This window comes from Anarhichas minor, unplaced genomic scaffold, assembly GCF_050575085.1.
Source record: "Anarhichas minor isolate MPS153535 unplaced genomic scaffold, ASM5057508v1 ptg000018l, whole genome shotgun sequence".
NCBI lineage: Eukaryota > Metazoa > Chordata > Actinopteri > Perciformes > Anarhichadidae > Anarhichas > Anarhichas minor.
In genome coordinates this window covers 4,566,730-4,581,007 of record NW_027466464.1, presented here as the reverse complement: position 1 = coordinate 4,581,007, position 14,278 = coordinate 4,566,730, and the positions used below count along the sequence as shown (strand labels likewise).

Below are 14,278 nucleotides of genomic sequence, written 5' to 3'. Positions count from 1 at the left end.
TATTAGTATTAGTACAGTGATCATAACTGTCTTTATTAGTATTAGTACAGTGATAATAACTGTCTTTATTAGTATTAGTACAGTGATCATAACTGTCTTTATTAGTATTAGTACAGTGATAATAACTGTCTTTATTAGTATTAGTACAGTGATCATAACTGTGTGCCTTTATTAGTATTAGTACAGTGATGATAACTCTGTCTTTATTAGTATTAGTACAGTAATCATAACTGTGTCTTTATTAGTATTAGTACAGTGATAATAACTGTCTTTATTAATATTAGTAGAGTAATCATAACTGTCTTTATTAGTATTAGTACAGTAATCATAACTGTGTCTTTATTAGTATTAGTACAGTGATAATAACTGTCTTTATTAGTATTAGTACAGTAATCATAACTGTCTTTATTAGTATTAGTACAGTGATAATAACTGTCTTTATTAGTATTAGTACAGTGATCATAACTGTCTTTATTAGTATTAGTACAGTAATCATAACTGTGTCTTTATTAGTATTAGTACAGTGATAATAACTGTCTTTATTAGTATTAGTACAGTAATCATAACTGTCTTTATTAGTATTAGTACAGTAATCATAACTGTGTCTTTATTAGTATTAGTACAGTGATAATAACTGTCTTTATTAGTATTAGTAGAGTAATCATAACTGTCTTTATTAGTATTAGTACAGTAATCATAACTGTGTCTTTATTAGTATTAGTACAGTGATAATAACTGTCTTTATTAGTATTAGTACAGTAATCATAACTGTCTTTATTAGTATTAGTACAGTGATAATAACTGTCTTTATTAGTATTAGTACAGTAATCATAACTGTCTTTATTAGTATTAGTACAGTGATAATAACTGTGTCTTTAGAATCATCATCAGAAACCGACGTCGCGTCACGTGACGCTTCAGAGGAAAAGGTCGTCTCGTTACTCTAAAAACACATTTCCTCGTTTCCTCTCTCCTCGCATGGTTTCCTTGCTTCTCTCTAAATCGTGAGGAAATGACGAAAGAGGGGAACGTGGACGCACATAAGTGTGGATGAGCCCACAGCCTGTTGTATACACGGAGAGACGGTAAGTGTGAAACACCCGAGCCACTGTCCCACAATAATAAGTAACGTTAGAGACAGTTCACCAGCGCATTGTCTGTCTCTGTGTTTAGTATTATATCATATTATATAGTATATATTCATAAACCTAACAAAGTAGTTTCGTTTTCTCAATCCAACTGTGTCCCGGAAAGACGGAAGTTTATTTTGAAAATACCCCGTACATGTAACGAGCGGAGATTGACGCGTTTCTGGACTTTCGTAAAATGAGGAGTAACTGTTCACATTGTAAGAAACATTTATGTGAGGATACGATCAACACACACAGTGCCCGCTGCAGGAATACTTATGTCATAAGTAGATGTCACGTTTTTTTGGGGAAAATGGACAGTTATGTAATTGTAAACACATCTGTAAAACATAATCCGCATGTTCAACTGTTAACAGGGCTGACTTTTGGGATGTCTCCTCTAGTGTCTCCGTCAGCATGAAGTCCACATGGCGGCCGTCCTCTCTGCTGCTGCTCTTACAGCTCAGCTGTGCGTCTCTTCACGGAGGCAGCAAGCCCAACTTTGTCCTGATCATGGTGGACGACCTGGGGATTGGAGACCTGGGCTGCTACGGCAATGCAACCCTGAGGTGAAACATGTTGCTCTGTGGTTGTTATTCTAATGAGAGCAACCTGTAATCCTGCCGGCTGCTACTTCTGAGCATTCTACCTGTAGACATTTGGTTTCCTTTCTTTAAATCTTTTTATCCCCTTCCCTTCCTCGTGTGGAGTGGCTAATCACCACTAACTTCACTGTGCTCACAGGGAGGGTGTGTAACACCCAGGTCTGAAGAACAGAACCTTTACACTTGACACAAGTTATTACCCCTAATTAAGCACGATGCAGTTATTTTAAAGTCCAAGCAGCATTAATAAAATATAAGTCTGTCTGGATTTTGAACCTTCCACGTGACTGTTGATGAATGGTGATTTGCAGGACCCCCAATATTGACCAGCTGGCGCGGGAGGGGGTGAAGCTGACCCACCACATCGCCGCAGCGAGCCTCTGCACTCCCAGCAGGGCGGCGTTTCTCACAGGACGATACCCGATACGCTCAGGCCAGTTCAGAGACACCGACACGAAGAAAAATAGCATTTCCACGTTGACGTGGTGTGTGATTTCCATGTAAGAAGTGACGGCTGTAGACTGTTCTGTGGTTTGAATGACGTTTCCTCTCCAACAGGTGTAGCTGGTCATGACAGACCTGGTGTCTTTTTATTCAACGCAGCCTCTGGAGGTCTTCCCAGCCAAGAGGTGACCTTTGCTAATATTGCAAAGCAACAGGGCTATGAGACGGCTCTCATCGGTAAATCACAATCCTCCTTGATTTCACAAGTTCTTCAATGTGGATCTATTCCGAAACCTAACTAAGTAGGTTTGTTGCCTCAATCCAACTAAGTCTTTCCCGATGTATTCCTTTACCTAACAGAGTAGTTTTGTTGCCAAAACATCCTAGACAAACATCCTAGCTGGAGGATGATTCCTAGTGTTTTGACTAGGAGGCAACCTCTGGTTCTGATCAACCTTAACGCTGCATTCTCTCTAGTGTCCACCAGGGGGCGACTCCTCTGGTTGTATAGAAGTCTATGAGAACATGACTCTGCTTCTCTCTTGATTTATTACCTCAGTAAACATTGTAAACATGAGTTTATGGTCTCAATCTCTAGTTTCAAGTCTTCTTCAATACAGCATGATGTTCATTTAGTACATGATGGTCCATTTAGAGTCAAACAGACCATAAAGCAGGGGATGCTTTAGGGCGGGGCTGACTGTGATTGACAGGTTGCTGCTGCTACTAGAGCCGTATGGTAACTTCCCGTTAACTGGTTGCAAAAAGCCAAGATGGCGACGACTATAATGCACAAACCAATGTGTGACATCACGACGACTACGTCCTTGTCTTATAAACAGTCCATATCCTCAGACTTGTGATCTAGCTCCACCTCTAACAGGTTGACATTCCATAAATCCGTTTGAATGCCAAAAGAATGTGATAAAGGTCAGATGCATCTAGCCTGTTTGTACACTGTTATGACACTAGCAATCAGTCCTTTCTTGTTTGCAGGGAAATGGCACCTCGGACTTAACTGTGAGAGCAGTGACGATCACTGCCACCACCCCAGCATCCATGGCTTTAACTATTTCTTCGGTATCCCCGTAACCAACCTGCGAGACTGCCAGCCTGGACACGGCACTGTGTTCCAGATCCATAAGTACTTACCGTACAGGACACTGGCCATTGTCCTGGTCAGCGCAGCCTCACTCCACTACATGGGCGTCCTCAGCGTGCGCAGAGGGCTGGTTGTGAGCCTGCTGTGTCTGTCGGCCCTGGTCACAGGTCTGACAGCCGGATTCATCATGATGATGCCGTACCTCAACTGTGTTCTCATGAGGGACCACAGAGTTGTTGAGCAGCCGTTCACGTCTGAAAACCTGACACAGAGGATGACTCATGAGGCAGTGGACTTCATGGAGAGGTGCGTTTCAGTCTGGTTCATGGTTTGATGATCAAAACTGCAATATTGCATGTTTCATAATGCTATGCTACAGTATATGAGAAAATGCTTGTAACTCAACTGTTCCTGCAGGAACTCGGCGGGGCCGTTCCTGCTGTTTTTCTCTTTCATCCAAGTGCACACGGCCATGTTTGCCTCGGCAGCATTCAGAGGAACGAGCCGTCACGGCATCTATGGGGACGCGGTCCATGAAGTGGACTGGAGTGTCGGTAGGTCAGCAGAGTCGGCTTCATTTAATGAGCAAGTCAGCTGTTATTCAATATGTTTGTGATTGTCAGCAAATCCCTTGAAAAGAGCATGAACCTACGATGTCTTCTTCCATCTATCAGTACTTTCTGATTGTGACTGTCAGCTTCCAGCCCATTGGCTCCCACTGAAGACAGAGCACACGCATAATAGCAAGACTCATTCATTTCCTGGTCACTGCAGTTTTTATCAAAGAAAGCAGGAAATGGTTTGCTGGGGACTACTTTTATAAAGCCAACGTTTTATATGCAGTAGATTCAATGTTTGTTCAATGTCTATTTTATTTTATTTTAAAGCCCTCTGTGCTGCATTTGTTGAATGAAAGATATACAAATACAGTTTATTAGTATTTTGAGATAAACTCTGTACAGAACCAACACCAAACAATGTCTGCATCGTGTGTGTTCTCAGGTCAGATCATGCAGACTCTGGACAGACTGGAGCTGAGAGAAACCACTCTGGTTTACCTGACTTCAGACCAGGGGGCCCACGTGGAGGAAATCTCTTCCACAGGGGAGGTCAACAGAGGATGGAACGGAATATATAAAGGTACAGCATGATGATTTATTTATTATTATTTCAGTCAGGACGCTAACAGCAAAGTTTCAACCATTCGTTTTAGCATTTTAGTAGCAAATCTTAAATGTCTCAATGTCTGAGATTAATACCTTTTTTATGTCATAAACTGGCTTATGTTTAAGTATCAGTTGTGAAACATAAAAATGTTGTTTTCATCTATAAATTAAACTCACTTTTCAATAAATATGAATACACCTGTAAGTTAGATGGTCATAATTACTGGCCGAGTCTTTACATATTCCTCACAGGTGAAAGTCACAAATCTATTTACATTCCATATCACTCCGTTCAAACAGCGCTCCTCACCATCAAAAGAACTTCTCACACTGCCCATCCTTAAAAGTCATTTTGAGTCTGATTATACTTTCACATCTTCTAAAATAAAGTAATACCAAAGACAGTTTGACGGTACGCTCAGGCCTGATTTCATGACTTTGTGTTCTTCTTATATGTCCTCTGAGCAGCAGGGAAGTCCACTAATTGGGAGGGAGGGATCCGGGTCCCGGGAATTCTGCGTTGGCCGGGGAGCATCCCCAGCGGCAGACAGGTAGACGAGCCCACCAGCAACATGGACCTGTTTCCTACGGTGGTGCGGCTCAGCGGAGTGTCTGTCCCAGAGGACCGGTAAGGCTGCACAGCAGCGAGACAGCAACACTTCCACATGTCGGTCAAAACAAGTGCATCCTGAAATCTAGGTCACATTTACAAAGACAGAGAGGCAGGGGGAGCCTGAGTGAGATCCAGGGAACATGTAGAGGGGGTGTTTAAGGGCATCCACAGGCCTTGATCGGTTTCATCGAGTCACACATACGATTGACCTCCTGTCCCCTGGTCTTTAGGGAAATAGATGGTCATGACCTCATGGATCTGCTCTGGGGGAGAGTTGAGAGGTCGACCCACGAATTCCTGTTCCATTATTGCAACGTCTACTTGAACGCAGTCCGATGGCATCCCCGAAACAGTAAGACGCACGTAGAGAAATCCACAGTGTGTGAACGTCATGTGCACACAGTTTATTACATACATGTATTTCTATTTCTTCAGGTAGCTCAGTGTGGAAAGCCTTTTACTTCACACCAAACTTCTACCCGGAGAATGAGACGGCCTGTTTCCACACACACACCTGCTTCTGCTCATCGGACTACGTGACCTACCACGACCCTCCGCTGCTCTTCGACCTCACGAGGGACCCGTCGGAGACCACGCCGCTGACTCCCGACACCGAGCCGGCCTTTCACGCTGTCCTGGCCGCGATGGAGGAGGCGGCAGATGCGCATCGGAGGTCGGTGAAGCCTGTGGAGAGCCAGATGTCGGTGTGGAACCTGATCTGGAAGCCCTGGCTGCAGCCCTGCTGCTCCACGCTCGCACAGCTCTGTCAGTGCCAGCAGGAGGAAGAGGACGTGGGCGGGGCTACAACAGAGGATCATTCCAGTTAACAATGCACACCTGCAAACTCCAAAAACGCCGATTTTAGTCTCGACCGAGTCATTCGGACCATTTTAAAGCCAACTTCCTGATATGTTTTGTTAGCTTAACTAGCTAGCATACGCTCAGTTCCCTGCTGGTACATGTGGTACAAGTGGACTTGGGTACACATTTGAGGTCCTCTACTTGAGCGTTTCCATTTTCTGCTACTTCATACTTCATCTCAGAGGGAAATATTGTACTTTTTACTGCACTATGTTTACACTTTAGAAATATAGTCAATAAAACAAATATTATATCAATAAGGCTTTATCTATCCTCAGGGGAAATTCACAGGCTAGTATGTAAAGTAATATATATATATATATATATATATATATGGCCACCGTAGTTTTCCGACACTCTTGTAAAGGGAGGGTTGAGGGATATTTCGTTGGTTGCAGTCTGTGTGTATATTATCGTGATGTGATCAAATCTAATTCTTATGTATATTTGGCTCTGTCGACATTACTGTAAACATTGTTAATCACTCCAAACTGTTGTCATCATTTTCTCAACCGCTATAGAACTTCTTGTCTAAACCCTTATGGAGTTTGCATCAGGATCACATTCTCCTCTTGACTGTTTTTCCTCTGTGCTGCTGTTTGGTATCTGCTCCGTTAAATACAATACTTTGAAATGAAACGGGAAAATAAACAAAATGCAACAAGACTGAAAACAAGATGTTTTGTCATTGTTGTATTTTAATCTCAAAATGCCCCAAAAGGCTTTATTTGCATGTTAAAATGTTCTTCCTGATCTGATACCTGATCCAACATTTGTTTCTTGTCACCTGTTCACTAGTCTAGAGTTTACAGGTCTGACAAAGTCTCCATGAGCCTTTCACACACAAATCTCAAAATAAATCTATTTCAAAATACAAAAACAAGTCAATTTGGTGTCTATTTGACGTGTTATTAGCAGGTTGGATCTTCAGAAGACAGAAGATGCTGGTGGTCACGATGAGGAGGCAGTCATGACGCAAAAGTAGTCATTTCCACAAAAGACCGAGCAGAAAATGTAACCATGGAGACGTGGGAAACACTGCTGAAAGTGGAGGTTGTTGATATTTTCAAAGGGACTTTTCATCCCGTTCACAATTTCCAAACAGCACATCTAAAAGTCTTTACAGTGTAAGTGGCGTTCCTTCCAACAAGATTGCTGTGAATCTCATCTCCGTGTGTCTACTGCACATGTGCAAACACGTGGACAAAGCTGCTGCTTCATGGATATTAACAAAGATGGATCTAAGTATTCAAACATCAGCTTTGCAAATGTTTTATGAGGGAACATATTCAACATATTTGTTAGGCCTCAAGGATACACACTGTGCATTTGAATACATTTGAATTAGGAAGCGCTTTTCAAAAAAAACCCAGGTTGGGTGCTCGGTCCTTGTTGTACTTGACTGATCTGAGGGTACGTGTTGGAGTGTGGAAAGGTCGAAGGAGGCCATGTTGTGGAGAGATGTTCTAGAGAGCCAGCGGAGGTTTTGGTGGGCAGGGGCTGATGTATGTGAGCATGCGGGCAGCTGAGTTTTGAACGTATTGAAGCCTTTTGAGGAGTTCGGACTGAGCATCAAATAGAAGTCTACTGCAGTGGTTGAGTCTTGAGGTGATGAATGAGTGGATGAGGGTTTGAGCTGCAGAAAAGGAGAGGGATGGAAGGTGGCGGGCAAGGCTGTTTTGACAATTCCAATGGAAGGATTGAGTCAAAAATGACTCCCAGGTTGTGAATGTTGGAAGAAGGGGAGACAGTGGAGCCTTCAACGGGGAGGGAGAAGCTGTTGGTGTGGTTGGTGAGGGAGCCCGAGGACATCAGATTTGTTTCAAGTATTTTGAGGAAATTGGTGCTCATCCAAAATGTTTATGTCTTGAAGGCAGTTGGTTGTGGTGGATTGGTGGTGATGGTGATGCAAACCAGTCAATGTAATCAGAACTCTGTTTACAAGCAAACTGAGTAGGGTTGAAGAGTCAGGTTAGCTATAGCTTAGCAAGCTCTGTCCAAAGCCCCAAAATACACCTCCCAATACCTTCAAAGTTCACTTGCACTTTGTTTCATCTGTACACAGAGCTGTACAGGTATAATGTCATAACTTTCATTCAATCCTTACCATATCCATGTGTTTTGTATTCATATGCTACCTTGTATTAGTACCTTGTATTAGTGAAAAGAGTTATGCAAATCATTTTCAGCAGTTACGTATATGTGAAAATGAATTACAGATCATGAGCTGGCGTGAACCCATAAATACAGCTCCTAAAAACACTGTATTAAGAGAAGCAGAACTATGTTTCCTCTGTGGATGGGCTCAGTGAGCTTCTGCTGGCAGGGTAACTAGCCCTGACATTTGCAGTCGCTCGCTGAAGTCTCTGGTTCCCCCTTCTCTGGGCTCTCCTGGTGCTCGCTCTTCTTTTTCCTTCTCGTCCTTGGTCCCATCAATATATCGACAGGCCTTTACCACTGACGCCACTTCTAAACATGCCCGAGTGGCCATGGAGGCAAATGAAGAGTTCAGGAGTCCAGAGAGGTTTCAGAAGATGCTTCTTTTATTTTAAAAGGTCGACCATCGCACCAACGTTGACACCAGTGTCTAGTTGCCTCCACTTATTTTTCCACACAAACAAAATGAGGCCCTTATGTACACCTGGTCCATCTAATTGGACCAGCCCTACCATCTACAGGTAAATATATTTCTAACTATATATGTATAATCAAATTTACCTGATTTTACCCACACCACAAGTATCTATAATAATAATTAACATCTAATTAGAATGCCTATAAATAAAGTAAATTATAAACACCATCATCTATCTAAATAAACACAGCAACACATATCTTCACTTCCCCCTACCCGCTTCCTGTAGTTGGTATTTCCCGGAACTATAAATGGGTGCTCGAGCCCCCGGGGAAGTATTTTGCCCGAACACCCTGGGAAGAGGAAACAGGCAGAGGTAAGTTGTTGCAATATATATACAATAATGTTCTGCCACATAGACATTTACCACAGTCAAGTCTATTCACTTTGTCACTGACTGCAGTTGTCTGTTTGTTGGCAGGGAGAGCAACAGGACCAGCTCTGTGTCCTAGCTGTGCACATGGCTCCCAGCATCCACAGTCCAACAATAAATACATACAATAACTTGTGTTCTCCTTGACTCCATCACAAACACTATCCGTGGTCTAAGTAACGGCGGTGCGTCGTTACAAGGTGTATTCATTATTAAATAGGTCTGTGTATTCATTGATTGTAGATTTTAGGCTATACATTTTTTGATGACTACTGTTTTATGATGGCCCTGAACGAACGTTAAACCGCCTTTTGCCTTCTCTATGTTAAAATAACTCTTCTCACAACACTTTTAAACTCTTATAGGTTCTTTTATAGACCTACTTTGAGTTATTTCACTTATAGGTTAATTCATTTGACCAAGTTTGATAAGTTAGCCAAGCAGGGTTTTAAAATAGTCAGGCTTTTTTTAAACATAAAGATAGTGGGACCTCATAAGTGCCAGCTTTTCATACCATAAGTCGAAATTAGCAATATAACAGTTTTTATTATACAACACAAATTTTGATAGGAAAAGCGGAACCTACCTCTCTTTATTCGGGATGGACAGCAGTAACGTCTTCCCGCCACTGGGTTTTTTTTGTCTTCTCTGCTGTCCTAGAGATTGTCGCGAGCTCCGTTCTCATGTTAATGAATAAATCTTATAAAATCTTGTTGCAAGATTTACTTCCAAACCTTAACATTTGATTGTCTTATAAACGTTCAACAATACTGCCAATAAACACAATGTTTTTGTGTTTACTTAACTAATTTCTTTTTCCAAACAAGTATGTATAAGTATTACAATGAAATGTGTTTATTTGATCAGAACAGAGTATTAAAACAGTGGCAGTTTGTGCTAAACATTTATCAAGTATACATTTAAGTTGTAGTTTAACCTTGAAGAACAGAGGCAGTTAATGGCATGGTCTACACAATTTTAGATGAGAAAAAGCCTCCATTAGAACCTTTTTGAATTGGACATAGGACCTCATATGTCTTACAGGTAGGACAATAGTCTTGGCACATGCAGACACAACAGGGTAACAAACACTGTGATGCCCAAAGTCTGCAGTGCAGTCATGGTTAAACTTGATCATTACAGCAAAATCCTTCTCTGATGGAAGAAGTGGGATGTGACCCTGGCCTGTGATCCACTGCAGACACCTTGCAGGTGTGATGGAATGTGGGCCGTCTTCGTCCTCTTTATGCCCCTGATCTTCAGCTATGAGGCAAAAAGAAGAAACAAACTGAAGTGTTATGTGACAGTTTAAAATGTAGTTTTCCTTTTTTACTGCAATGCAGGTCTTTCATTTAAAGAAGTGAAATAAACAGAGGTACTCTCGGCCACAGAAGAACAGCTGATCCAAAACGAATTTAATCAAATGTGTGTGATTTCCTGAGGTTTGGAGATAAGTGGTCTGGTCGTAGTTTCCTCTTCATCACCAGTCGCTGTTGACAACACAAATGCGGACGTCTTAGTTTCGTTCCAACAAGCGGCCACCTGATTGGTCTAGTGCAGGGGTCACTAATAGGCAGACCGCGGTCCGAGTCCGGACCCAGACGCCGTTGTAACCTAAACCTATAACTGATAGATAATTGAAAATTATTGATTTTGTTATGGTGTGAATGCAGTTGACTCTGACTGTATAATAAATATTAAATGCATGATGTAACATTAATAGCCATAGTACCCAGCATATGGCTTTTTCTCTGTGTGTAATTAGTTTTTTTTACTTACCTGCTGACAACATTTCTGCCTGTGACAGATGGTCCTTCTCACGTTTGCCTTCCCCAGTAATGTGCTTGTCCTTCTTCTTACAAATTACACACAAGGCACAATTGAATGAACTTTGTTCACTTGATTTGACAGTCAGTTGTTGACTACATACAGACGTTAATACAACAGTTGGCTACTTCAATATATATGGCACGAAATCATAGCACAAGTTAGACAATATTGTGATGTTCCGGACCTTTGCATGAGGAAATTCTCTCCAACTGGACCTCACTGAACTTGAATTGAATAGCCCTGCCCTACTGGGTACATCTTCAGTTAACGCGGTGCGTTTGGGAAACACCTCTTCAGCTTGAGAAGATGGAGATTACTGTCATGTCAGCCATAATATGCGTTTGAGAAATAAAGGCCCCGGTCTGTTTTGGAAATACAGCACCCCGTCAGCGTAATTTACAAACTGCAAAAAATGATTGATGGCCAATATCCAGCCCTAAAGACATCCTGCTTTACTGAAATATTGCAGTCAATTAAAGAAAGGTCGTATTTAATGTTCCAATTGAAGCCTTGGGGCATTAGTAAGTGTGCCGTAAAACATAATCAATTTGCCTCCTTCCTTGTGAAATGTCCTGAGTGGAGCAGCAGTCTCTTTAGACAATGAGACGGTCCCGAGGGAGGAGCAGCTCCACTGGCTGACAGCTGACGGAGAACCTGCTCACGGAGAGACACCCGGCGGAAACGTCCGGCGCTTCAAAGGAGACGCTCCATCCTCGCATCCCGAGGGAACTCCCAACATCCATGACCGACTTCTTGTGAAGTGCTGCGATATCCAATATTTTTTTTCCCCCCCTCACTGCTTCAAGCTAGGGGAAATGAAATGCCTCCGTGTGAAATTGATGTTCACATGAGGGCATTTCATCACGTTCAGCTGCTGAAGAAAAGGCCCAGAATGTGTGTGTGTGATAACACTTATCTGACAATGACACACACACTCTTTCATCATCTGCTTCATACATATATACCGAGGTCTTGATGCTTTATGCTTTACCTCACAAACCGACACAGGAAACAGCCACTCGATCCTTTTTAATTATTATTTTATTTGAAAAAGTGAAATCAAAGGATATAAATACAGTAGGTAGTAAATGGTCTTCAGCTCATCCAGTCCTCTCTCTTCAGGAACCTCACAGCATCGTTGAACCCTTCCTCACATAAGGACCGCATGCTGCGGTGGGACGGAGGGAACAGAGCCTGGTTCAGACGTTTGATGTTCTCCACGGAGAACTGAGGGAACCAAAGGAAACGATACATCTACGTCAAAGCTTCAGGAGATCAGAGAGTGAAAATCTATATATGTATCTATATCTATATATCCCCTCTCCTCTGGTCATGCAGATAGTTTTATGTGCTTCCGTTTTGAGACGTCCAACACATGTACACTACATGTCACACACACACACACACACGGCTTGTTTGAATAGTGCTGCTTCTTCACATAAATATTCATTCACAGTTTGATTGAAGGCTGATAATATTGGATAAAGTTAACATCCATCCAGACACCTGAGGTACGTCAGTCCCCCATTGTCAGAGGATCCAGTGCTCACCATCACGTTCATGTTGGCCAGCCTGAGTTGCGTGTTGAAGCGCCCCCTGTGGACGGGACACACGTCCTGCAGCCCAGCGAACGGAGACAGAGTGACGGTACGTCCCGTGGGCAGAATAGGCAGACTGTCAGTGAACCCTCCATCGATCCATCTCTAGTGAAACACAACCAGAGTCTGTGAGGATTCAGTCATGAAATAGAGTTTACCCAAGAGTCACTTCTATAGGCTCAGACGCATATGTCCTTCTACGGCCCCTTGTTCTATCCTTACCTGTTCTCTTAGCTCCACCGCTTTGAGTCCAGCATAGACGGGCATGAAGCTGCTGGCCAGCAGAGCCTGAAGAGGAAGCACAGCAGAGTCATTTCATCAGTGAGTGGACACTCGTTGAGCCACAGTGACGTGAGACCATGGTCCTTCAGCAGGCGGTAACGTGAGAGTGTGTACCTTCACGAGCTCCTCCCTGGAGGTGAACTTGGACATGATGTGGTTCTTGCCACTTCTGGAGTGCGTTAGTGAGACGTGGAGGCGGTCGGTGGCCAGACGGTGAGCCTCGCTGGGCAGGATCTCTTCTATCCCCTCCCTGGACACACACACACACTACTTAAATATGTGCTCAAGATAAATAAAATTAATTTTCATGACACCCTTAATACAAATGAGATATTTGGCTTGAGTTGTGGTTGCAGGGTGTAGTTACCGCAGTGTGAGCATGAAGTTGTATCCCGGTGTGACGGCTCCAAAGCGCTGTTGTCTCACGCCGTCGGCGAACCCGTACGTGAACTCTTTACAGTCCTGGAGGAGAACATCACACCTCATTCAGCTGGACTCATTCAGTCACTAGGACCATGTTCACGTCTCAGTACTTTGGACGATTGGTAATCTGTGGCAGGACATACGTAGCTGAAGGAAGCTCTGACTGGAACATGGGACATTCATCTAAACAATCTAAAGCCAGTCCAGCGGCCTTTCTGAATATAACATGACAGATACAGTTCATCATCTTTAAATTATGAAGTCATATCTTTATTTAATATCCAAATTAAGTTATCCATGTGTTCTCCAAATATCATCTTTGGATGCTACTTTATACATTTTTTAAGAGCCAGTAAGAATTACAAATTAAGAGGATGAATATTTGATGCTGAGTATCTGAGAACAGCACTACAGAGGAGGAAATAATACTGAACACAGGGAAACTTATGACTACAAGTTACTGTTTATTTTTCTAAATTATATTTAAATTGATTTGTCTATTTCTCTCTGGGTCCTCTGGAAACCCCTCAGAGACCCTCTGATGGTTCCCCCAACCCCACCGAGGCGGCGAACACTCTAACCTCCAGCTTCTCAGGAGCCGTGATGAGCACTGCAGCCACCAGGGCCCCGGCCGAGGCCCCCGCACAGGCCCCGAGGGAGCCCAGCAGCTTGTCCCCGTGGCGGAGGAAGGCCCCCACAGCGCCCAGGTGGTAGATCCCCAAGAAACCACACGCAGCGAAGGACAAGTTCAGGACGGGCATCTCCAGCACCTGCACAGACGGACATGACAGTTCGTCACAGAACTAAGCTAACGCTAGCTAACTAGTGACGCTACGTGAATCTAGAAGAGGACGTACCGTCTTCAGCGTTCACTTATTTCCATTTGTTTTATTCACGGCGAACTACACAGCTCTACCTCGAACTGCTCGATGTAAACACGGAACCTTTACTGTTGTTACACTTCCGGCTGCGTCGGTGTCAAGAGGGAACAAACAAGTTTCCATTTCCGCTCGGGACTTTCAAAATAAAACCTCCACAGATTCTGGTCAGTGTGGACAGTTATGTGCTCCGTTGCCATATCTTTGATGCTCTTGTGGTTAAAGAGCATGTTGCTATTGTTGGCCTTGTATTTTTCTTTTTTTTACAAGGTTTTATTTAGAACATATACCAAATAAAAACAAATAACAAATAGCAAAAAAAAGATATATAGCAAACT

General features: G+C 42.9%; 2 protein-coding genes across 5 annotated transcripts; one reads left to right on the top strand and one right to left on the bottom strand.

Annotated features, from left to right (window-relative positions):
• The first annotated feature begins 916 nt into the window (after positions 1–916).
• sts (steroid sulfatase (microsomal), isozyme S) lies at positions 917–6,597 on the top strand. 3 transcript variants are annotated; one of them, XM_076095008.1, is made up of 10 exons: positions 917–1,085; positions 1,535–1,699; positions 2,047–2,168; positions 2,294–2,416; positions 3,176–3,587; positions 3,699–3,835; positions 4,284–4,421; positions 4,916–5,075; positions 5,291–5,412; positions 5,496–6,597. In XM_076095008.1, exons 1-10 carry the CDS (start codon positions 1,051–1,053, stop codon positions 5,885–5,887), a joined length of 1,806 nt encoding a protein of 601 aa, XP_075951123.1. In that variant the 5' UTR covers positions 917–1,050; the 3' UTR covers positions 5,888–6,597. The 3 variants fall into 3 exon arrangements, with proteins under 3 accessions (XP_075951123.1, XP_075951124.1, XP_075951125.1); XM_076095009.1 differs by having other exon boundaries at positions 931–1,348; XM_076095010.1 differs by having other exon boundaries at positions 931–1,363.
• A 5,185-nt stretch (positions 6,598–11,782) lies between these two features.
• Positions 11,783–14,049, bottom strand: pnpla4 (patatin-like phospholipase domain containing 4). 2 transcript variants are annotated; one of them, XM_076095076.1, is made up of 7 exons: positions 13,920–14,049; positions 13,644–13,832; positions 13,007–13,101; positions 12,754–12,889; positions 12,580–12,645; positions 12,310–12,462; positions 11,783–11,986 (listed from the first exon to the last, which is right to left on the bottom strand). In XM_076095076.1, exons 2-7 carry the CDS (start codon positions 13,821–13,823, stop codon positions 11,855–11,857), a joined length of 762 nt encoding a protein of 253 aa, XP_075951191.1. In that variant the 5' UTR covers positions 13,824–13,832; positions 13,920–14,049; the 3' UTR covers positions 11,783–11,854. The 2 variants fall into 2 exon arrangements, with proteins under 2 accessions (XP_075951191.1, XP_075951192.1); XM_076095077.1 differs by lacking the exon at positions 13,920–14,049 and having other exon boundaries at positions 13,007–13,189; positions 13,644–13,784.
• Between the last annotated feature and the right edge of the window lie 229 nt (positions 14,050–14,278).